The sequence below is a fragment of the Bidens hawaiensis genome, unplaced genomic scaffold, assembly GCF_021521415.1.
Source record: "Bidens hawaiensis isolate Kalapana, Puna unplaced genomic scaffold, B.hawaiensis_p1.1 tig00007049_1, whole genome shotgun sequence".
In the NCBI taxonomy this organism is placed as follows: domain Eukaryota; kingdom Viridiplantae; phylum Streptophyta; class Magnoliopsida; order Asterales; family Asteraceae; genus Bidens; species Bidens hawaiensis.
The window spans coordinates 1,278,560-1,305,359 of NW_027491485.1; the positions used below are offsets into that span (position 1 = coordinate 1,278,560).

The window sequence follows — 26,800 nt, forward strand, 5'->3', positions numbered from 1 at the left end:
TTAAAAAAAATACAAGAAAGGATGATCAAGTCAAAAAAGAAACAAAGAAAAGGCCATGCATAAATTTCATGAGATACTTTGTCAACTTCCTCAGCAACTTGGTCATTTTCTGGTTGTTGTACTTGCTCCTTCAAAAAAAATTGAGATAAAAAAAGTTACTGATAAAAGCAACATTTTAGTGTTGAGAAGCTATATATTTATGATGAAAAACTATAAATTTGGTGATGTAAAACATATTCAATTTGCATATCTCAATTCGTTTAAAAACATTTTAATGACAAAAATGATGAAGTGGCGAATAGGAAAAAAAACAGAAGAAAGGTCTTACGAGAACTTCATGAGTTGGTGTCTCAAGTTTCTTAACAACTTGATCCTTATCTGGCTGTTGTACTCCCTCAACCTTTAAGAAATAATATAAATATTTATTGAGTAAAATCTATAATACAATGAGGAAACTGATAATATAATAGATGATAAGATGTTGACGAAACCAGTGTTCAAAGATAACGCCTTAAAAACCACCAAATAAATAATAAATAGATTACATGCCAAATTTGTTAGTGAAGTATAATTAGTTAAGATAACGGAAATTTGACATGAGATAAAAATATTACGACCTTATGGAATACATCAATACAAACACATTTTGAATCAAAATGAAAAGGCAATCGGCAAAGTCCCCCATAAGCTTCAACCGTTTCAGTTTGGATCAATGTTGATGTCTACGTGCCAATTCTTTCGTGATCATTTCATGTAATATGTAATTTAGCTATTAAAAATGAAGCAATTTATATGTATTCCTTATGCATTAAAACACATGTATATTACACACACCTGACTTACTTGAAAAAGTAATGCTTTCTCAAGCTCCTTGAGAACAACTTTCATTGTTGGACGTTGGTCTTGAGTCTCTACCACACACTGATTTGCAATTTTTAAAAATGTTTGCAAAGAATCCTTGTTGGTTCTTCTGTTTGGAATAGAACACGTTTTACCAGTTTCCTCCTTTACTGCAGGATCTATCATGTACTCGTATGCTCCTGTGGAGGAGATTTGTCTTGCCACATCAGCTAGACCTTTCTTGCTTACGTAAAGGTAAATTTCGTCTCTAGCGTGCCTTCCACATATGATTTCAAACAAAACTACTCCAAAGCTATACACATCTGTCTCTCTTTTTAACTTGCCGGTATTCTCATATTCTGGATCTACGTGGTACCATGAATCAAAATATGTTTTTCTATATACAGCTTCGTCTTTGTGATCTGGAGGCAGGAATATTGCATGCTCAAAGTCCTCAATCTTTGCCTCCCAATTCTCATTGAACCCAATTCTGGCGTAATTTATATTAGAATGTATCATCACTTTATTATCTTCCATCTCAAAGTGAAGGTAATTCAAGGCATGTGCAACACCAATGCAGATTTTCAAACGTTTTTCCCAAGTCAAAATACTCATTGCTTGGATGTTTCGCAAATAATTAGTAAGGTTTCCATTTGAAAATTTCTCTGTGACAAGCATCATATAAAAACCTTCAACGCAAAATCCTAATATATTGACTATGTTGTGATGCTTAACACTAGTTAGCATTTCCAGTTCTGTAAAAAATAATTCTTCTTCTTGCTCGTCATCAACAGGAAGGAAGCGCTTAATAACTATAGTGTTGTTTGTCTTGAGTGGTTCACTTTTACTCTTCCTTTCTATAGAGAAAGTGTTTTTGTTATCAAAATGATCGAGTTCTACATTGTACCAAGTATAGTAACTGTTAGATGTAATTTTGGATTTGTCTGAAAAATTATTGGTGGCTAACTTTACATCATCGAGCTGAATCTTCAATTGTTCCAAGTTCTTTCCCTACAAACATGATGTAAGAAGAGAAAAGAGAGTTACTGTATGAAATTATATATATTTGTTAAAAGTTTGAGAACAATATTTTGTGGTTAATATATTTGTAATCACTTAGATTGAAATAACAAAAAAAGTTGAACATAAAAAGAAAAATATTGTCATATGCTAGTGGGTCCTATTAATACATAAATAATATATTATGTTAATAGGTCCCATCAATAAATGAATAATATCTTATACGAGTGCGTCTCATCAATAAATAATATCTTTAGACTATCTCCAATGGTGGAGAAAAAGTGAGGCCCTTACATGTCCTTGTTGAGATGGCATGGTGATTTGGATGAGAAAGAGGAAAATCTTGTAGATAAGGTTATATAAGGGCGGGGAGAGAAGATAAAAAAAAGATATCATGGTCCACAGCAGAAGAGAGAGAGAAAATTTGGGAAGCTTATGTGGCATGGGCAGAAGGAGTGAAGGGCTTCATGCCATTGATGCTAGTGGCTTCGTGTCTTCCCTCACGTACACCACAGCCACTGTGTTTCCATTTCTTGATGTGAACCACAATGTTCTGGGTTTCTCATCTTTATTGGGTTTCGTTTTTCCGACCTGCTACTCACAACCCACTCACATCAAGGGTTTCGATCAGAAAATGGTTTGTCACCGAGGAGGTTTTAAAAGTGTAATTCCGTGACTCTCTTCTTGACCTTGAATCCTACTGAGATGCTGGTGGTTGGATGTTGACCAGAGATGGTGGTTGAACAGTTTTATTTTATTTATTTTACAACTAAATATTTATACACTATCAGATTCAACCATTGACCAACAATTTCGTACCCAAGCCACCTTACCACCTTATCAAAATGGAAATGACAACCGGAAGTGTGAAATGCATTTGGTTGTTTCTTATTTTTAAGGCAAGTAAAGTCTATATAAAATTAACCAAAAAATTTAGACACCGACAACCACTATTTATCTTATGTATAATTTGATTATTTTCAATGCATTTGACTAAAAAAATATATATATATTTTCAAAATTTAAACATCATAATTTAAAAACCTCAAACATCTCATTCCTTAAATAAACTAATATCTTTTATTAAAAAGATAATCTTTAGAAACAAGTCCGAAACTTATTCAAACATCAAAACAAAGTTTCAAGAAAAAAGGAAGAAAAAGTTAGATCAAGAAACTGGAACTACATCTATACATTTATTTAACGGTGCTACTAAACGTAACACCCCGCCCCCCCCCCCCCCCCCCTCCTTTTTAAAACCATTTTTACTAAATATACTCTCGAACTTTTTAGATTAATTATCATTAACTCTTAACATTATTTTTCACTTAATAATATACATATTAGTTTCTACAACATTTGTTTTCACTTAATAATCTCCACTACACATATCAAATTAAAAACTATCAAGTATTACTATTAATTTATTTTTTTAAGTATTAATATTGTAAATATATAATATCTTTTTTTTAATTTTAATAGTATATCTTTATATATATATATATATATATATATATATATATATATATTTTACAAAATAAACCCTAAACCCGAACCCTAAAACCTAAACCCGAAACCCTAAACCCGAAATCCTAAACCTGAAATCATAAAAAGAAAACGCAACTTGTAAAAAAAATAATCTGAAATAATTAATTTTGTGTTAACTTGTTAATTATATGATTTCAAGGGGTAATATGAAAGTTGGTTTTTCCGGGGAAGGAGTATGACAAGTAGCAGGAGGCACGTTTAGCCTGACCCTTTATTTAACCACCTCTTTGACAAAAAAACACCAACAAAGTCAGACTCCTATTTTGTAACCAATCGCGCCTTAAATTAAAACGGCAACAAGTGCGCTTTTATACAAGACTTAGCTAGAGTGGTACATGTAAGCGTTAGAACCCACTGTGGGAGCTAAATCCAACGGTAAAGTAGCAAAAGTCCCCAATCCCATGTGATGTAGCCGATGAGAGATGATTGAACAATTAGGTCATTCTGTACTCTTTCAAGACTATTAGGAACTTGCAAGACATGTTAGGAGGGATAACACAAATATTGGTCGGTCGGAGCAAAGAAGGGTCAGAGCAAAGACAGATATAGTCTAATACGGAGTATGGGAGGATGATCGTGTTAAAAACTAAGATATAGGCCATGGAGAAGAAGGTGGTGTTACCTAAATTCGTTTACATTTGAGGGTTGGGTTGAAGGGTTTTTTTTTCTTCCCATTTTTCAGCAAGTATAAAATTTTTATAAGGGGAGAAGTAATGCAACTGGTTAAAGAGGATGTAAGAGCATTAACGTACTATCCATCAAATAATGTGAGTGAGACTTTTATAATTTAAGGAGTGGTTTAAGATGTTGTGAGTAGATGCGAGTGATTATGCAGTGATTTTTCTGTATATTTAAAAAATTCCTACATCACCCCAGTAATTTTTACTATACTTTGAAAGTGGATGTTAGTGAAGCAGCGATAAAATGTAATAATCATGGTATAAAATATTATTTAATTGAAAACGAGAGAAAATGTAGTGATTTTTATTGTAATTTTAGATTTAAATATAGTGGAAGATATGGGAATGTTCTAACCAAGACAAGTAGTGTTAACTGAATTTTTCTATAATTTTCAAATGGACACAAGTTAGAAATTCTCATCTACATAAATGGGAGAAGCGTAACAAAACTAAGGGGCTTATAGTCTAATAGTAATTGTACATGCCGGTGTTCTTCCCAAGTAGGTTAGGTTCTACCACCATTGTAGATAAGGTGTATATTTAGGAGTATGATTAAGTTGCGTGTGACATGATCTTTCTAAAATAAGTAAATGTAAATGTAAATGTAATTAAATAACAGTAAGGGTAGTTGTTGAAGTTAATAAAACGAAAAAAAATGGAATATCAATATACATACACAATGATAAGTATGATTTGTCTATTTATAATTAGCATATGTGTTTTGAATTTTTTTTTATTCTTCCGTTTGGTAGTGGTGGTTAGCCACTAGTTACAAATGGTGGTAAGTGGCTGTGTGAGATGATTGTTATATACACAATAGGGACGGAAAACAAACATGGACAGATGAATAATCACGAAACCTATATTTGTAATTGGTAATGAAACGAGTATTCATGTATTAGCTTAGTTTTTAAAAAGTTTCACGGGATAATATCATGAGATACCGACCTGATGACCAAAAATATGCACTCATCTTACTCAAGTCATAACCAATAGCATGCATTTTTATAGGTAACATAACAAGAAATATATTTTGATATTTTAAACTGTTACTTCTAACGATCTCATAGGTATTTCTTATAGTGTATCTAGCTATCAGTGGTGGATTGATTAATTTTTTAGGTTGTGCATTGGTTTAAAATGCTTCAGTTTTCACTACTACATAAAGAGGTATTTGCCACCGATTTTTTGCTACGAAAAAAATCGGTAGCAATTTTTGCTACGAATTAGCTACGGATTAGCTAGGGACACATTTTGCTACGATATTGCTACGAATATTACGTTGCAAGAAAACACTCATAGCAAAATCCGTAGCAAACTCAAGATAATAAGTATTATAAAAATTAGTTCATAAAATCGGTAGCAAAATCCGTAACAAACTTGAGAAATAAGTATTATAAAAACTGAAATCTTAAAATTGGTAGCAAAATCCATAGCAAATTTGAGAAAATAAGTATCACAAAAATGATTCAAAAAAAAACGGTATCAAAAATGCGTAGCAAAATAAAAAAATTAATATTTAAAACTTTATAACATAAAGTTTAGTAAAATTCGTAACAAATTTCGTAGCAAATTTGGGGAAATAAAAAAAGTAACATAAAATTCATTTCAAAATGGTAGGAAAAGAAAACAAATTTAAAACTAATTTTCCGAAATCTGTAACGTAGCAAAATAACATAGATCTTTGTCAACAACTATTATTGTAAACCTGCGTTTGAATACTTTAAAACAAGTTGACATGCATAGTGAAAAGATGATAAAAAAAATAGTTTAGACTGCTTTAAAAAGAAATATATCATTTTTACCATAACTCCATAACGAACAAGAACCATTAATTCTATAATAGAAAAAACTAATTTACATGGCATTTACTGTGGATTTTTGCTACATAAAATATCGGTCGCAATTTTTGCTACGATTAGCTACGGATTAGCTAGAGACATATTTTGCTACGAATATTTTGTTGCAAAAAAAATCTTAGCAAAATCCGTAAAAAACTTTAAAAAATAAGTATCTTAAAAATGATTCCATAAAGACGGTAGCAAAACTCATAGCAAATATGAGAAAATAAGTATTATGTAAACGACTTCAAAAATTGGTAGCAAAATCCATTCCAAACTTGAGAAATATGTATTATGAAAATAACTTCATAAAGTCAGTAGTAAAATCCACAGAAAACTTTAGAAAACACGTATTATATAACTGATTTCAAAAAAACGGTAGCAATATCATAGTAAAATCAGAAAATAAATATTTAAAACCTCATAAATAAACTTTAACACAGACAATATTGATACCGACTGAAATCGCGTTGGTTCGTCGCCGCAATGTTCAGTGTTTTGTCCTTTTTGTTTTAATTTTTATTTTGTTATTTGTTGTGGCTTACTCATTTATGTTTAGGATTTAGTGTCGTTAATGCAAACTCCATTATCTCAAACATTCATTCATGCGTTTCACTTAGTTAGGATTAATTAAGTGTGCCGGTTATTGCACATACATACACATAGCGGTAATTCAGGAATTACCGAATCACGTGAACCTAACCCCGAACGTTGGTGAAATACGAAAATAATATCTCGAACATATGTTTATAAATTTAGCTACGTGAATTACATGTCAAGTGATTATGTGTTTAGTTCATAGCTTATTTCATGAAATTACAATCCATTACGTGTAAGTTGTACGTGTTCGGATTTTATAAAATATCTTTAACAAAAATATCAACGAGGCTATATTTTATTTTCTTGCCTTAGTATTTTATTCATAATGTTTCGTTATGACCCGACTTGGTGTTAAAATTGCTCATTTTAGTCAAAACTTGTTTAATAAGGGACTATTATTGTAAATGATGATTAAAATAACATTAAAACAAAATCCTAACCCTAGTTCCCCTCCCACAATCGATACTTCTGCCTCCATCCCTTTTCACGATCACAAACCACCAACAAACCATAAGCAATTTCAATTCTTGCAATTGGTGTTGCATATGAGTGATTCTCATCATTCCTAACACTAGATGGTAAGTTTTATGCATTGATTTCATGTTTTTGATTAGTTATTGTACAAACCTAGATGTTAAATCTTTGTAATATGGATGATTATGATGTTAATTGATGAATTAGAACCTTAGAGATGACATAAACATGTTAGGGTTTGAGGTTTGATGACAGCAATTAGCTTACAGATTTGTTCTCGTTTATTATTTGGTCTCTAACTCGATGATAATTTATTTTTTTAGATCTTTTCTTGTTACCATGATGTTCTACTTTGAGTCTAGTTTCCAGAAAGTTACTATTTGTAATTTTTGGACGAGTTTTGAATGATTTTTATGATTTTACAAAAACATGTGTCAAAGCTGATGCTGGGATTCGAGATCTGGTCTACATTTCCGACATCATAACTCTTTTTTGACAAGTCAAAATGGGCTTGTTCCACTTTTGAAACTTCACCTTTTGAGTTAAGATTTAATCTAATTGGTCTTGCTTGATTTGGATTAGTATTGTGGCTTAACCAAGTCAACACGTTTTGTTACGCAATCTGCTGAACTCTTTGTACCTATCTGTAGTGATTGAATTGTTTTCTTTTTTGTATGTAAGATAAAATTATAATAAAAATATTTTGAGAAACCTAGTCCATTTGTGTTACTGTTTTAAAATTTTCATAATTTATTTTCATGATTTCCTAAGGTAATAAAATACACATTTGCATGTTAAAATCTGTCTTGTGAATTCTGAATCTGTTCATGTGTTTTGTGATGAGATGTTTGTTTATTTGGCCAATACATGATGTATGAAACATATTAGAACTACTTTTCACTTGTGACATTACTATAATCATCAACCGGTAATCGGGTCAAACTTTTTGCATTGTGAGTTATTACATTTACTTTTTATTGTTGTTTATAAACTTATTGAATTGACGGGTTTCTTTGATTATGTTGTATGCCTTTTTTGATATAACGGTTTCGATTTACCAGTTTGGCTATTACTTTCTCGACGAATTTTGATATTGATTCGTTATATAAGATATGACAACTTACATAATTTGTTTTTAAGTTTTTCTTAGTCACAAACATAAATATTAGATCTCACATCATGAGGTTCAATATTAGTAAAATGACACATGTTGTTTTTGTTTTACTGTGCTTTTCAGGTGCACTTTCTATGAGTCGCTCCAACTTCACGAGGTGTGTTTGTTTTTGTTCGATTTAAAGGTATGACTAATTATAAATGTCGTTGTTTAGTTATGTTTTACAGTTTTCCGATATATATATGTTGATTTTTCATATTAATATATATAATATAATGCAATTTGTATATCATCAAATGCTAATTTTTTTAACATATTATAATTTTATTTGTACGTAGGGTGCCGGTATATACATTATGAATGGTAGTAAAGATAACCATGGTAGTGGTGGTGTTCATGATGTTGGTAGTTGATTCCATGGTGAACGGAGACCCAGTGATTGTGGAGTTGAGTCTCGGGAGCCCAATCCTAGTAGAGTTGCACATGATAAAGAGCGGAGTTGGAACGAAAAGATAGTTGAGTTGGAACGAGAATATAGAGCGGGTTGGAACGAAAAGCAGAAAAAAAATGTTGTGTTGAAGAAAATTGAAGAAAATGAGAGATTATATGCTCAAATAAATGAGAAACTTTAGTTATTATCATGAAACCAGCTAGAAATATTTTCTCATATATAGGTTGATATTGCAAAACTAAATTTTGTTTTTTATTGTATGCACTTTTGGATATTTTATGCTATTTTTATCTTTGGTATGGTATTGTACAAAAATTTGAATATATTTTTTATAGAGAAAAGTTCGAAAGAATATTAAGAAAATATTGTAGCTAAATCTGTTGTGAAAGCATGGGAATCTACGTAGCTACATTCATAGCAAAACTCAATCGAATTTGTAGCTAAATTTCATAGCAAAAACCATAGCCAATTCCCGTAGCCAAAGTTGTTGCTGAAGTTGGTAGCAATTTCTGTAGCTAAAAAATTCTGTAGCAAAATTATGTAGTTATATATCGTAGCAAAATTTTGTAACTAAAAGTTCATAGTTAAAAAAAACGTTGCAAAATGTTGTAGCTAATAATTCGTAGCTAACAATCCGTAGCCAACAATTTTGTAGCAAAATCTGTAGCTAATGCAACTAAAATAACGACGTTTATTTTGGTATCTAAGATCATAGCAAAATTCCGATTCCGTAGCAAAAACTCGTAGCAAATAAGTTAGCTACGAGACTTGTACCCACGGACCAAATCCGTAGCAAATCCCGTAGCAAACCCTGTTTTGCTACAGATTTGCTACAAAATTGACCGTAGCAAATACCTCTTTTTGTAATAGTGTTTATGGAATCAGATATAAAAATTTCGGATCAGTTCAACGATTCAGGTCGGTTCATTACATAATAGTGTTTTACCGCGGGTTTAATTTGCTAATTATAATCTAAAATTTAACAATTAACAAATGAACCTAAATAAATAACAATATCAAGAACAATTAACAAATGAATCTAAACTCACCGTCACGATCAGAGGATTCGAGAAAGAGTACCAACAAGCAAGGCTGGAGGAAGGCGGCCAAAAAAAGGCGTGAGCCCACGGCGGAGGACGTCGGTGGTATGTGGTCGGCCAAGTATTTGGACTACCGGAGGAAGGAGGTGTGGCGCATGTGCAATCGTGGTGGAGAGGGTAGAAAAGTAGAAAACGACGTTTGTAATTAAACTAATGAAATGTTATTTCACTTTTATCAAATATTCTATAAAATATAATAAACCCTTTAACGATCCCCAAATCCGTCATAAACCCGTCATATCGTATTTCATGTTTTTTTTCTTCCTTTATTTTACCCCGTTAGGATGTTTATGTTGGTTATACTTTTAAAACTATGACAAATTGTCGGAACTTCTCGCGAGACCAACTAGTTGCTCTAATCACTTCCATCTCCTCGTTACCGTATTCCTTATTCCAAGTGAGTTATTCAAAATTCCATTTTTAACGTTTTTAATATTTTTGGGGTGTAGCGCATGTCACAAATTTTATATCGTTAGTTATGTGCTTGTTTATAAACCAATTCACAATTAGCGTACATGCTAATACTATTATTGCATATTCTTTATGATTATACGTGAACTTGCTTGCAACTTGTTTACTATTCTTATGGTGGAAGTTACGCAAACGCATACACATAGTGGGAGAGTCCGATGGGACGTACCTATGCCGTCTAAAGTTACGACTTTGATTGTTCGTGTCACACCCCGACCAAAGGCGGAACATGCTGGGGTGCAACGTGATTTGACAAATACACAAGACACTATTTAAAGTGACAATATTTATTCGACTCATTTTATTTCAACAAATCAATAATAACACATCTCGTTCATATAAACAAATAGCATTCATATTGTTCATTTTACTAATACCCTAATAGTCTTGGTAACGTTTTCCGTCAAGCCCTCGAGTCAACAAAAATCAAACCTGTAACATTTCATAAAATAAAGTTTGTCAACACAAAGGTTGGTGAGCAATTCATAAGTTTGAGCATATAAGTATATAGTAATAAAAAGCCACAAAACTTGCATACAAAACAATAAATAAAAGCAACAACTTGGATAAATTGACAATCGTTAATAGAATTACGTTAGCGCCACCTAGCTACAAGGGGTTGCCAAGTAGTCTAGATTTAATAGAATATCGTTAATTGCATTACGTTAACGACACCGTGCTATAAGAGAATACCAGATAGATCACGGATTTATAGACTTCCCCATGATTGAAAGCGATAAAAACATAGGCACATAAAATGTAAGCATAGAACACCAAATCAAGCAATTATTCAAGTAAAGTATACAATCACGTTTGTGGGTTTAAGATTCAAGTAAATAAAGCATTTAGTTTGATAGGTATGAAATGTCACCCCAAAACAAAAGATGGAAAAAGGGGTATGAAAGTACTCACCTCGACTGATGAACCGAGAAATAAATAGATAAATAAACGAAGCTCGAACGGTAAACGAACAGATCCGACTTGAAACGATAAGCACCTTAGCTAAAATAAATAATGTAATATTTATTAATTAACTTGAAACCATAATGAAACTATATTGGAAATATTGAACGAGGAGGTTCGGTTGTTAATCGGGTTGCCGGTGAACGTGCTTGAACTTATACTTAATTGATAATCCAAATAAAATGATAACGTACTAATGAGCTTTAATGATCACAAATATTAAATAGAAAACTAACCACATTTAAATCAAGAGTTCGGTTTTATATAAATGAGTTGATAATAAAGCTTATAATATTATTATTAATGGTAATGATAGTAATGATAATAATACTTCAAAAAAAGATATGTTATATATATATATATATATATAAGATAATGAAGATAATAATAATAACAATAATTATTATTAATATTACTAATAGTATAGTATATATAACAATAATTATTATTAATAATACAAGTAATAATAGTTATATAATAAAAACCTTGGTATTAATCAAAGTGTTGTTGGTAAAAAAATAATAATAATAGTAAATAATATTGACAATAAACAATGATACCATACTCGATGTCGGTTCGAGTTTTAAACGAGTTCACAAAAATAAATACAATAGTATTATTGCAAGTAATTAATAATAACAATATGATTTTAATGGATAATAATATGATCTTTATTGATTATAATGACAACTTTAATATTTATAATAATAATGATAATAATACTAATAATAATATAAATATTTATAATAATAATGATAATAATAATATTACTGATAAATAAGTATAATAGTAAGTTATATGTAATAATACTAATAATAATCTTTACGTAGCGATATAAGTATTAATAGCAACAATAAATTTTATTGTATGAAAAGGTACTACCAAAACCGGCTAGGACGAGACTCGAACCCGAGACCTCTCGTTCAACAACTTATGTACAAACCAACCGAACCAAAATAATTAAACCTAAGAACTTATTATATCCATTTCCCGGGTGTTCATCTTTTACCCAAAACAAACCAACTCAATACCCAAATCAACCCGTTTCAAATTATATAATCCAACAACATAATCGATTTTTTTAACGGTTTAAATATGACAATCTCTATACGAAAAATAACAATACCAAAACTCGAATTAACTTTACCTATTGTATGTTTGCGAGCCGTCGGAGATGAAGAAACAAAGAAACTGCCGGAGCCGATTCCGGCCGTCGGAGACGCGCCGGAAACGAAACAGAGAGAGAGAGAAAGTGAAGAGGGAGAGAGATGACGCGAGAGAGTTAGAGATAGAGAGGGAGCCGAGAGAGAGGGGGACGACGAGAGAGAGAGCTCGTCGCCGGAGATCCGGAGACGCCGGAAAAACGGCAGGGCGGTGGGGTGGTCGGAAAATCGTGGGGAGAAAGGGAGGTGGCCGGAAAAACATATGAGGGGGGTTATGGGGTCGGAGGTGTTCACCGGAAAAACAAGAGGAAGAAGATGGAGGTGGTGGTGGCGTGCGTCGGTGGTCCGCCGGAGGTGATGGGGCCGTCGGAATTGATTCCGGCCGCCGGAAAACGGCTACAAAGGTGGGGTGGCGGCTGGTAGTTTGATGTTTATGTTTTAGGTTTAGGGTTTTATGTATTTATATATATATATATATATTAGTTATTTGCAAACAGGTCCTCCAACTCCTAAATATTATACTAAGGTTACTAAACTTAACAAATTGTTAACATAGATTGAGAATGGCAAGAAGTACCCCTTACAATTTATAAACAAATTTTATGTTAAATGAACAACGATTAGTACACGCCTGCATGACGGGCTTGATGAACCAAGTACGTGAGAACTTTAAAGATCGACTTAAATGATTAATAAAATTACCGGGTCAGGTTTACAATACAATACGGGTTTGAACTATAATTTATTAAAATAAATCGCGAAGGAAAAATCGAAATCCGAAATTGACGAATGTCACAGTTCGTAAGGTGGTTCTCATTTCCCTTATTACTACGGCCTCGACTAAAGGAACGGGAGGACGACCTTAATTGATTTTATTTACTTTACGCTTGAATATTTATTACATTACGAAAGTTGAATCGTGCCGTTTATATATATATATATGTATACACAAAAACTTATGAAAACTCACCAACTTAATTGTTGACAAATATATTATTTTCAACGTGCTATAGGTTTAATTGATGACATGCTAAGGATGAAGATCATTAGTATACCTTAAGTTATTTGAATAAAGAACTTATTTATTTTTTCGATGAAGTGTTTTTTTTAATTATGAATAATTGTGTACTTGTTATGTTACGAATGAAATAAATATAATTATTGTCACTTTAATAGTGTTACGAGCTATGAGTGATATGTACGTTACACCTGGGCGTATTCCGCTTAAAGCCGAGGTGTTACAAAAACCAACACATACTAATCATGTATTAGGCAAACATAAGACAAATTGTTGCGATTCATTATGAAATCAGACTTGTCCAGTGGATGGAGCCCTTATTTGGGTTTTTTGCGTCGTGTGGCTCCACGTCACCAAAGAGGTTTTTTGACTAAAATGGGTGTAGTGGATGAAACCAATTCAAATCATTTTCTCATTAATATTTTATTATTATTATTATATTAAAAAGAAAAAGAAAATAAAACAGCCTGTCATCTTCCTCCTTTCCTACCCCATTCGGCGTTGTGTGGGAAGTGCCCCCACCCCAAAAAAAAAAGCGCCATGGGGTTGTCTCCCCCCCCCCCCCAAAAAAAAAAAAGCGCCATGGGGTTGTCTTCCCAACGCTTTTTGGGGCATTTTGGAAAATGTCCCACTACACATAGTCTTAGGATTTAGGATTGTCAATAATCACTCCATTAATTATCATTCCCAATAAAAAAGTAAAAATAAAAATTATATTGAGAGTTAAAATATGAAAAAAAAAAACAATATATAACAATCATTACGTAATAAACAGGTGTTATACAAAAAAGTTATGGTAATTTAATTTATTTCTTTCTTAACTGCTATTTGTAAGTAAATTAAACAACGTATCAAAATGTGTGTGGAGATGAGAGACAACGTATCAAAATATGTTTTGAGATGATAGACATCTGAAATGATGATGTTCTAAGTCTCATGGTGTATGAAAATAGGTGGAATAATTTGGTGTTAAAAAACAAATTAAACCTCATACATAAAAAAAAGTTTAATAAGAAATGACTTACAAAACCCGGCTTAAACTTTAATGCTTGCTTCAATGCTTTCTCTAGTTTATCGACAATAATGAGGATATTTGGGCGGTCTGCTCGTTCTTTTTCTAAGCAAGAATATGCCGTTTTTGAGTATATTCTAAGTGAATACGGGGACATTTGATTCCTTAGATCATGATAGACTATATCTTGCAACGTTTCATTTTCATAATGATATTTGGCCAATCGAGCTAGAAAACTACTCGTCTCGTTCTTAATATATGCTCTTCTCCCGCACAATAATTCGAATAAAACCACACCTAATGAGTAGATATCAGACTTGTGTGTCACACCTTTGGTCTTTTCAATTTCTGGGTCTACATACCCTATTGCGCCAATAGGTTCAGAAAGAATGACCCGGTCCATTCGGTTAACTGATTGTTTGACGGAAACTTTAAAACCGGATAACTTGGGTTCCTAGTTCTCGTCTAATAAATCGTGGAGCTGTTGATGTTAAGATGTATAACACCATAACCACGCCCCTCATCATGATGGAGGTAACTCAACGCATGGGCCACGCCTACACATATCTTCAATCTTTGTGTCCATGTGAGGTTCGGATTGTCCAGATGCTTCTCAAGGCTTCCTTTGGCCGCGTAAGTGGTTATGATGACCTTCTCGTGTTTCTCATCACAAAATCCAATAATAGAGACTAGATTTGGATGATTGAGATCAGAAAGCATTGTGATTTCCGTCCAGAACTCGATGTCTCCTTCCCCATGCTTACGATGATCTAACCTGAGCGCAGAAATCTTGATCAAACTCCCAGACCGTAAGAGTTGTCCTTTGTATGCTGTTCCAAGTCCACCGTGTCCGATGAGGTTATGTTGATGAAAGTTGTTGGTGGCGTTTACAACGTCTTCAAGTGGGATTAGTAAGTGAGCAAGCTTGGTGTGTAAAGTAGATGCCATGTTTCGATCGATCTGTTTATTAAGTAAAACAGAGAGCCAAACAAATGGGTTACACTATAGACGTGTTGTTACCCGGGTTCTCCTCTCTTTGATTTACGAAAACCGCCTTGTGTGCCGGTTGAACGGACATACCAGGGAACTGCAGCTATCAAGCGGAGATGTGAGAGGGATTATTAATAAGAATAAAAGGAAAGAGAGATGATCGAAAAACACAAACCGAAAAGGCAAAGTTGGTGGTAAGGTAAATGAAATAAATTAGCTAGTTTCGATCGAGTTGGCTCCTCTAATATAGTGGACAAAAATGAATATTGTATGGGACAGTAGGTACAAATTTTTTTATTTATTTAACGACCAACTTAATCATTTATATATAATATTTGGTCAAAAATGATCAAATTTACAAACAAAAATTGCATCAAATGATTCAAATCACCAAACCATGTATAATAGACTAAAATTCCGCCATTTCTCAATAAAGTATCCCTCCACCTTGAGAGATTTTTTTGTCAAAAAAAACATCCAAACGACTTTATGTCTACATATTTGATAACAATCATGGTTTTCCATTATTTTTCTAAATTTATTGTAATACGAAATTAATATTCATGTTCTCAATTTTTTATTAACCTTTTCATTTGTAATTCTGATCGGTTCGACATGAACAAGAATCTAAAGCGACCGGTTAATCGATACAGTTTCTATATACAGTTTCAATAATATTGATGGTTTAATTTATAGGTTATTGATTGAGAGGGATAAATACATTATTCTTTTTTAGATTATGTTTAGTGAAACTTTAACTTAACCACATTTTCATAAGATTGTAGTAGTTTTAACTAAAAATTAAAGATAAATTGGTTGGTTTTGAGTTAACCCCATGCATACCCTCCTTCCTATAGCGCCCGCTAAAGCTTTGTCGGATGGAGGTTTGGCGACCGCTTATTGGGCTTAGCGTCTCTTTGTGCTGATGTAGATTGTGGTTGGTACCCCTCTCCTCTCCACTACACACTACCTTAATTCCTTGCAAGTGGATGTGTGGGTATCAGGTAAAGAGAAAGAGGGATGCGAGAGCACTATGGAATACAAGAGAATGGGGACGTGAGAGCATCACTAGAAAACTGGAGTTTCATCGATGGACTTATAGCTATTGGAAGAGTTGTTGGAAAATTAGCGAAGGATATCGTTAAAACATTATTAATTATAAAAACTTGAAAAATAAGATCTTCTGTCGGTGTATATTTTCGTCGCCAGCTTTATACAAGGTTGATTTCCGTTCAACTGTCGAATAGTGATTACCAAATAAGTTGTTAATCCATCAGATTACGTGCAATTTCCAACATCCGGCTTGTATACTTGCCCATACAATGCAAACTTGCGTTAACATTTCTGATGGTCTTACATCACAGAATCCGTATTTGATTTTTCCTATACAAGTTTGTCGGTTAGGTTGCAATCTCAATCTTTTAATGGTAAACTCATGATATTTGAAAAAAAAACGTGGAAAATTCTAACCATACTCAACATGCATGGAAGGAAATTCAAGAACTAATACCTAAGGCGTATAGCCTTCAACCAAAAGATTATACGTTCTGGCCTCACTTAAGATTGTAGGTTCTAGAACCACTAAAGCGATATTGATTGATTCCAAGGTTGGTTCGGTTAAATCGGCTCTATGGTTTGAAAACTATGAAGTGTTCACTCCTAATCTCCACAGTTGAGTAATTCTCTAGAATGTATCAGATATTAATTTGACTAAATTTCAGATTATTGCGCAAAAAAAGTTGAAATAAACTTTCACTATAGTATCAACTAGGTGACTCTAACTTTTTATTGTCTCAATTAGTTTACTTACAAAAGTAGTAATATCGAGCCGGAGGCTCACCGGAATCGGCCTCTTTATTCCTAAGAGATAAAAATAAGGATATACATTTTATCTTTCTCATACCCTACCATAGCTTTGTTATTAGTGGGATTTACCGAGTACGACGACGACGATGATGACAAACTTTTTTTGTTTCAACTAAATTACTCGATTAATCAAAAACCGATTGGTTATTTTCGATATACCTAATAGCCAAATCAAATTGTGCACACCCCTAATGTGAATGCTTAATTAATTATATAACTTTCTTGATGAACATGTGATTCGTATATTTAATGTCCAAGTTGGAAGTTTTGTTTATTCCAGAGTTCTTATCTTGAAATTACCTAATCCTAATAGAAAATGTTAGAAACTTAGGATCGGCAGAGTGGTAAACCAAGACGAGAGAGTTTCAATTCACATAAACATAATCTTTCAATGTTTTGACATGTACCTCTCAACACCCGAACATAAAAGAATACCGCATAGAACACCTTTGCTTCAGGCCCGGTTCCGAGAAAGCAAAAATATTTTTGGGCCGAAGGCGAAATTTTTTTAAGCCTTAATTAAAAAGGAGTATTTTGTTGGTTTAAACAATTAAATTATCATATAAGTTTACTTAGTTATAATTTGGGTTGTGTAAAATTTTTTGGTATAAAAATAGAATTAAACATGTCTCAAATGAAAGTTGAACCCATGACCTTTTTTTTATTGAGAGTAATACTCATTTTCCACTATACCAAACTAGTGGTTATGTAATTAAGTTTAAACATTAAATATACATATTATTTTTAATAAAAATAATTAAAAAAATTCGGGCCTAACAAGGTGTCGGGCCTATGACCGTCGACCACCCCGCCACCCCTGCTTTGCTTTCTATGGTGAGAAGGGAGAGTCTCAATGTAATCCCAAAAGGTCTCTAGTCGAAAAAGCATAAATTAGGGGGATTTTAGACCATGTAGCAATAACGCTCCACACGGATTGTGCAAATTGACATGATACACCAAGTGTTCCGCCAAGTTGATCTCTTCCTCACAAATTGGACACACCATTGAGTAGACTCTCATAACATGTCAGTAACGCCACGATAAGCTAGACACAATGATTTGTGGTACTAAACACGAACATAAAACAATTAACAATCATGTTAATTTTTCCAAACACAAACATGGACCTGTTTAGTAACACGTTAACATGTTAAGACCTGCTAAGTGAACTATTTAAAGACACAACAAATAATACACGTGATGAAATAAAAAATTGAAAACCAAGCATAAAAGTCAACTCATAACATATTTGAAACAGAAAACCATAAAGTCATAATATACTTTAAACAAAAGACCATAGAAGTAATTCATAACATCCATAAAAAATATAATATCGAGTTTTTACAGATAAAAATGAAATGTCGTATGTAACTATAAGTTCAGTTTAGGACTTTAGAGTATATATATATATATTTTTTAAATAAAAAAATCTAAACAGGTTACAAACAAGTTTTAACCTACTAAGTCATAAATTTATACATGTTTTAAGCATATCGACCTATTTAAACCATGAAATTTGTTAAGCTCAATCCTGAATCATTTAAAGCGCGTTTCGTGTAAACAGTTCAGTGTAAAAAAATGACAGCTCTTCCACTTAGTTGATTGATATGCTTTGTTTAGCAAAAGAAAATAGCACGGGAATCCGCTCCATTTGTGCACACCAATCATGAATTCTCACTTTTTTTGGTACATACTTATTCTAGTCGATAACATAATTATTTGACTTTATTTTGTTTTACAACATAATAAATAATAGTTTTTTCTTTTAAATATTTGGTTTTTCCAATAAATGATGTTGAGAGAATTAACACAAACAAAATTTACCCATATTTTAATATAATCAAGTTGTTAGTGTGAATGCGTAATAATTATATAACTTTCTTGATAAATCAAGTGATTCATAAATTTTATGTCAGTTGTGAGTTTTGTTTACTCAGAAAGTTTTTAAAAATACATGAATAGAAAATGTTTACCAAAAAAGTGGTTAGTGATTTTTTTAAAGAAAAATGACAGACTAGAGTAATAATTATATAAATATCAAAAACCATTATATTGTCAGTCTCACACTTAGCACTATTCATCAAATAATCGTTTTTCAACCACACACTTGGATGACACACATGGTTAGATGACTCTTCAATCAACGTTAATGTATGAGTCATCACAGATATGTGGTGGTCTATTACTTTCTCATCTGATATATCACATCTTACTTCCAAAGGTTTTCTTATTCACTTCCATCGTGTCTCCGCCGATCACAAACAGAGAGGTGATGGTGATGGTTGACGTTGCGGCTATCGTTGGACGACGCATGTGGTAGCGATGGTTATTATGTTGCCGGTGGTCGCTCAACGACGCCTACGGTAGCGGATTTGTCTTCCTCTGTTGTACCGAATCGAGCGTCTTATCACCGGTTAACCGTTGTCTCACAACATCATCGACATCGACTTTAGAACCGGTTGATGCTCCGGTGGCCTGTTGGCGTGGAGACAGTCGGAAGGGGGTAGATCTATAAACGCATGGTGGTTGGTTTCTGTTTCGGAACCTAAGTAGCGGTGATGGTCCGATGGCCTCTTACTGTGTTGTCGGCCGTTTACCCATGGGTTTCCGCCGTTAGGAAACCGTAGGCGGAGGTGGTGTTCCGGTGGCCTTTCTTTACTCTTATAATTTTTTTCACCCATTTGTAAATTAACGATACGGATGTCGTGTATGGCAGCGGCAATGACTGTTCATTTGTTCTATATATTGTGATGTTGTAACTGTTGCCGGACCCTAGGTTACGGCTGTGATGAGACCTAGACCTGTCGACCCCTGTTTGTCTCGAAGGAAGGCTATGCTTCAATTGCATGACGATGATTATAATTTATACACCCATTGTGTTTTTCTTCTGTTATATTATTCGTCCGTTAATGTAATGATGTCTAAACAGTTTGAAATTCATAGCTTTTTTGTAGTTTATTTTCCTTATGTTGCTTAAATAGGTATAAATTGATATTTACATCTCTGAATTTTATTAAATAGGATTTTCTAACAACTTTTTCATGGATGATAATCTTTTAGGCGGATGAAAGTGACCGACCGTGATAAAGTTCTTAGACCATTAGTTTATTGTGTTTTTTATGTATATGTCCAAAGATTTATACCTTTTCATCGTTTGTCATCTTAGGGCTATGATAAACTTTGGAATAGCAGCGTAGGTTTCAACTGCATCGAAGATTTGAGTATAACATGTACACAAATAAAAGCGCGGGTATAAAAACTTGTTTACATTAGTTAATACAAAAAATTGACTTGAACCAAACTAACCTACTCTGCTTACATGACCTTCTAGCGACTAGAAGCCCCACAATCATTTTTAAAAGCTATGAGTCTAGCTCGGTCAACTATGGTGCACTATGCCTTTGATTGTTTGGTGTTGAAATAAACTTGTCAAAATTAAGAAAGAAAAAATTCCAATTTGCCTGCCAGGTAAATATCGTCGGGATATGGAATAACCATTGAAAAAGAATTTACGCATGTTGCACGTCTGTGAAATTTGGGCGGGTCAGTTTGAGCCCTTCCCATCAGTTGACCGTTATTTGACTAACCAAAAAAGGTTGAAATGACCATTTTACCCCTAAGCCTATAATTAATTCTAAAACTTATGTTTAAAAATCGTGTAAAGGCTAGGTACGAACCCCCGACCTTTGGTTTAACAAAAAAAAAAACATACCATTTGAACTAATCTGATGTTTGTTATACCTATACAAAATGAAATATATATTCATCACTTCCTCGTCATCATCTCCACATACCAAAGTATATAAATTACAGCTGCATAAAACATACTAATTGATCCAAATCTGCAGAAAGATTATCCTAAAACATAAAAATGGAGTCGTTTCTTTTCTTTTGTCATGAACTCTTGAATCGGTGGTTCAAGTCCACCGATCAACCACCTGATATAAATCATTCACAACCTAATCCACTTGCACCCATTGTGAGTTTGCCCTCAAGACCCGTAGATAAGGAAGACGTGCTTCCATCCTCTACCTCTGCACCTAAATCGAACCCAATTAAGGGTGATTTTACAACATCAGAGCAAATTAAAACCTCCATCGACATCAACTTCTCATCAATTGAACATGTTCAAGCCTCAATTGAAGGTTTGTCTCCTCAATGGGCGCTCCCACGTAGCGGTGTTGCTCCCTCTGTTCAACCGGCCTCCTCAAGCTATCGGACAAATACCAGAATCAAGGTTGGAGGAAAGAAGGGTCCAATTAAAACTAAGAAAAGGTATAATCCTATGCTTTATGATCTTCCGGTTAATGATTTTGTGCAAAAAACAAGGTCCGTAGGTGTAAAACCATCTCGTAATCAGCCATCTGCAGCTGAAGTGAAGCGTATCCGGGCAGAAAGACTCAAATCGGTGGCCCATGATGCTGTGTACACAACAGATTTTATGCAATTAGGGCCTGTTCAAGAAGATGATGATGAAATTTGGGAGGAGTCTATGTCAGATGTTCAATCGATTGATCAAAATCCCAACGGTGATAAGGTTATTATAGTGAATGAGGAAAATAATATGGAGGTTGAAAATCAGAATCTTGATGTCAAAAGGGAAAAAATTCCTTTGGCGAGCTTTTGATGGTGCGACGGGAAGGGTGGAGGTGATGAGGTTGATGATGATGAAGATCATCAGATCTACTCATCATTATTATTATTATTATTATTAATTTATTATTATTATGTACAATGACAACTTGACCCTTCACCATTAATAGTCAACTGACGGTAGGAGTAAAAAAAACCGCCCGAGAAATACAATGGTTCAACATACGCAAATTCTTTTTCAATGAATATTCCATCTCGCGACGATATATTACAGGGAGGCAAATTGAAATTTTCTCATTTAAGAAATATAGTAATACATGCCATAATCAATGGACAAATAGTATATCCTTTCTTGCTGCTCACATTTGCTGGACAAATTAGTATCCTTAACCAATATGTCTTCACAGGTCACAATCCAAAAATATTTATATTTTAGTGATGCTTACATTTTGTTGTTTTTCTTTATTTCTTTAGTTCAACAAGTGGGCTTCCATTAATATTCTTTGGATATGACCTATTCAGGGTAACGAAGGTTAATTTCTTATAATAATTTGTTTCACGTATCTGGACGTAGATTAGAAATATTAATCATTATTCAAGTGATGTTAAATTCTAAATACTAAATATATTTGCATGTATCACAAAATTACCGTGACTTGTAAATGACGACACCATTCGAAAGAATTGCATGCGAGATCGATGATGATTGTTCGATTTTAAGAAGTTTCAAATTCTGAGTTCTTATATTGCTAAAAAATCGTCTGCTAAGAAAAACATAACCTTTCATTTGAAAAATTGTCATGTTGTTTGCCAATAATTTTTGTCTACATTTTTTACTTCCAAAGTGACACCAGTGGATCCATGACTTACGGGCATTGAGCTTATAGACCAGCACAAAAATATCAACTAGGAGCATCCGGATGTCAGCTCATAGGATCTCCACTTGTTTTTCTCTCAGTCGTGATACCGTAGCAGCTAACAAAAGAAGATTTAAGTGTATACAAAATTAATTGTTTTGTAAAGCGGCCAATTGACAACAATAAACATCAACATTTGAGAATAAACAGCATGCAAATAGATCAATAAAGAATGATTTATGACAAGGAAGATGCGGTTATCAGTTTCACTTGTCAAATACTCCTCCCATTTGCGGTCAACACTTTCGAAATATCAATCTAGTCAATTAGGTGAACAATAACCCGAATTCCCATATCCGCATTAACCCTGTTTTAGAAAGTTGTGCGGATAGCTAGATCCCATTATTGTGTTGATCAAAATAAGTGAATCAAGGAGGGACATAATATGATCTAGTATTTGAGATCATGTTAAAGATACACTACCTTTATGGGCTTAACATAGGTTATCAGTTACACGATCAGTTTGATTTTGGGCTTTTTTTCTACTTGGGCCACTCTCATCATACACTTAACATTTGAGTGGGTCTTCACTTCATTTTGGGCTTTGTGTGGATCTTCATTTTTTCTTTTGGATATATGTGAGCATATGCTGAGTGTTTTTGTCCATATGGCATTGATGAATCAACGATGTTTGATGTGGTTATTATTTTAGTCTAAACTAGTGGTTGACCCGGCGCGTTGCGCGCGGGCTTTGTAGTGTTGGAGCTGCAGTTATGCTCATGATTTATAGATGATTAACTACAATTATTCCCAGCTTCTAGGTTTGTAAGATACTTGCAGTAAGCCGTTGTTGCAAAAGATGGATATCCGGTGCTGCACTTGTTTTATTGCCGGCGCGTCCGCTGTTGTGGCAGTCAAAGAGATAGATTTAAGTGACTGATGGGTTTCACATAACCTGTATTGAAAGGTGTTTTAGTATAATGAAGCACAGAATTAGGAGTTTGTATTATGTTTGGTGACCACATCAATGGCATACCATTCAAACATTACCGTAGACCCATAGACGATATACTAATTTTCCTTCAAAATTAAAAGGATGTAAAATATTCAAACTGCATATTACATATCAATTTGTCAAAACATTAAACTAATGCAAAATATAAATCAAATTCCATAAAACTCATGTGCACACATCATTATCAACAAAAGAATTAGAGATTATGTTCATATGGGCTAATCATATTTGTTAAAACTACAAATTTACTTCCTAAAATTGTATCAAATGTATGCAATCTTCAGAGATTAACCTCATTAATCATGTAAAAAACAAAACAATTCATATACAATTTTCCTTTAAACCATAACAGGTAAAACATTGTTTAATCCAAAGATTAAGAACCTAAGCTGTTGGAACTACGAAAAGTTAACTATAACACAATCACCACATTTGTTGACTTATTTTCATTATGCCTATTGGTAATTTCCCTCTATTTAATTATGTATTTATACATAATTTAATGGGCCCTTTTGTTAGTCCAAACAGTAATGAGTAAAGGCGAGACAGGCCTGTTCATAAGTCGGCGTATACAATTTGTAGCCTTTTGCGTTATTTATAAACGCAAAAACATACGGTGTTGGCTGAAACCGACACCAGATAGTAGATCCGCCGAGGATCTATGGCCTTTTGGTCTAGTATGTGGGATATGTCAGGTGTTATCGAAGCATAAATTCTGGAGACGGGCCTGGTTAGGATATTTTTGCTCATGTCAACATGGGAAGGTCAAAAGGGTCGTTTGTCACTACGAATTAGTTAAGTTAGCATTGTATAGAGAACTGGAAACAGAATTTTGGTAAGACATGTTAAGTACCTGCCAGGAGATCTTTGTTGGTGTGGGTATGCAACAGCTCGTGTGTCAAGTTTAGGTGAAATGCAGGTATGCTGTCTCTGCATGCATTTTTCCACTGTTGTGGAAGCTTTGTGATAAACTGTTTGCATCGTATATCGCTTCAAAGTGCAAATACGTTTTTGGATTGAGTAGCACCAATTAACTTGAAGTGATCCAATCGGGTGTTGTGTGGTTTTCGCAGGAGCCACAGCCTCAACTGCATCTCCCTGTAAACATTTTGATAATTATTGGGCTAAATATTTGGTAAATGCGTGAGAGACATGATGGCTGAGATGGTAAGGCAGACTTACGTTGATGTCGACCAGTAGGAAATATCCATTTTCTGACAACCCTAACTTCAAGTGGTGCGTCATTAGTTCCATTTCTTATTGCAGCGATTCTTTTGGAGGGTCATTGTTACCTGGATGAAGAAAGTAAATCTAAATTAAGAAAAAAAATGTATACATCCAGACAAAGAAAGTCGCATTCTCATTAGAACATTAACGGATTTTAACACCTATATACACCACGTTACAACATTGAAGTAATCAATAACAACACAACTTTCGTTAACATAAACCAATCTCGCGTATTCTTAACTGTATCCGTACTATAAAGAAGAACGTATTCGGTTAAATGCTGATCAGAAAACGAATGCATAATCAGGTTCGATTTTAATGGCTCCGGCTCAGTTTAGTTTTTTGGTAAGCTGCTTTAAAAACCGGATAATGAACAATGAACGCATGTAGATAAAATCTAAAAAACGGGCCAGGTGTAAAAACTAAAAATGTTAACTTATTAGATGCAACTGAACTATAAGCTGAATAATGAATTCGGTTTCGGTTAAAGACTGAGTCGAAAACCAAACTTGTAATCAGGTTTAATTTTGACGCTAAATAGAAATCAACATTTTCTAAGCAATAATATCTCTTGTTGGTTAATTAATCCTTGAAATAAAGATTTTAAAAGATATAATATCTGCTCATAACATTTCAAATGAAACGCTAGACTGCGCAGTACCTTTTAACTTGTCTTTGTTGCTATTGCGGGTGTTGAGCAGCTTACGACGCCAAATCTGAGACAAATAACATATCAATCAAATATATTTATCAAAATCCTAATCAAGCTTTAGCAACAAAAGCTGAAATAAGAGACTATTTAAGTTATTTTAAATGCAATTAATAGGGTTCCATTGAAGCTTACAACACCAAATCTTAGACAAATAGCATACATAAATGGCCGTAACATGCATAACAGGTAGAAGAAGAAGAAACGTTAAACACAACTCGGGTCATCGTTATCTCATTATTTAAAGTGATCATCGTAGCCTACATCTAGAGACATACAATACATAAATAAAGGGTTTGATGTTAACCCTTCAACAAAATCAAAATAAGTAATTGCAGAGAAGCACCTACACAGAAACCTTCGAATCACAGACGGCCACCACATCACTACCACGACGACATCGCCGCCACAGAAGAATCCGGCGACGACGGTCAGGGAAGATGAACGTGGGGCTGCTAACAGGAGAAGAGATACAGGTTACCTTGCGTCAGTCATCGTACAACACCATCGACAACGACTCAGACCACCGTTCAGCAGACTACCACCACACAACCGCCACCTACCGGAAACCCGGCAACAATCGATGGAAATCTGCTGAGTTATAAAGAAGAATACACAGAGTCGATCAATTAGGGTCAGTTGTTTTGTTTTCAGTTATGAAGGGCAGATTGTATAACATCAATCGCGAGGTGAGAAAGAAACGTGGCAGTAAAGAGGATAACCCATAAATGTACAAGGACGTGCAGTAAGATTCTTGTGCCGCCAAACTTCGTATTTACTTTAGATAGATAGATAATAGATTATGTAAAAGGGCAATAATGATAAAACAAATATGTGTCAAAAAATTTGAAGATTTAGAAATACAACGCGAGAGATACACGTTTTATATAACATTTGGGACTGTTAAGTAATATTAAGAGACTTCTCTAAAATATATCAGAGCGAATATTTGATGGTTTTTCGGGTTTGACTTCATATATTCTTACCTGTAAGCAAGGCATGGTGCAACTATCACTGCATGAGGTACAATTAATTAATCCCCCGTATGCATGTATGTTATTGTGGAAAATGAATTTTTGTCTACGATGAATCAGATTGCTTCCTTGTATTTACATGATAAATTTTCAAAAATTGTTATATATATTTATTTATTATTATTATTATTCAATAATCATCCATGGTTTTTGTAACCCATGAAAATGATTTCCATAACAAGCAATCATAATTTAAGAATTTCAAAGATAT

General features: G+C 33.7%; 1 protein-coding gene and 1 pseudogene across 4 annotated transcripts; both read right to left on the reverse strand.

Annotated features, from left to right (window-relative positions):
* Positions 1-19: 19 nt before the first annotated feature.
* On the reverse strand, positions 20-15,405 carry LOC143634449 (uncharacterized; annotated as a pseudogene). The gene is made up of 3 exons (XR_013153857.1): positions 14,309-15,405; positions 844-1,851; positions 20-400 (listed from the first exon to the last, which is right to left on the reverse strand). The product of XR_013153857.1 is annotated as an uncharacterized LOC143634449 (transcript).
* Positions 15,406-23,352: 7,947 nt separating this feature from the next.
* On the reverse strand, positions 23,353-26,213 carry LOC143634431 (uncharacterized). 3 transcript variants are annotated; one of them, XM_077102520.1, is made up of 5 exons: positions 25,906-26,213; positions 25,508-25,562; positions 24,799-24,908; positions 24,470-24,714; positions 23,353-23,556 (listed from the first exon to the last, which is right to left on the reverse strand). In XM_077102520.1, exons 3-5 carry the CDS (start codon positions 24,868-24,870, stop codon positions 23,406-23,408), a joined length of 468 nt encoding a protein of 155 aa, XP_076958635.1. In that variant the 5' UTR covers positions 24,871-24,908; positions 25,508-25,562; positions 25,906-26,213; the 3' UTR covers positions 23,353-23,405. The 3 variants fall into 3 exon arrangements, with proteins under 3 accessions (XP_076958635.1, XP_076958634.1, XP_076958633.1); XM_077102519.1 differs by having other exon boundaries at positions 24,799-25,562; XM_077102518.1 differs by having other exon boundaries at positions 24,799-25,685; positions 25,830-26,213.
* Positions 26,214-26,800: the final 587 nt, after the last annotated feature.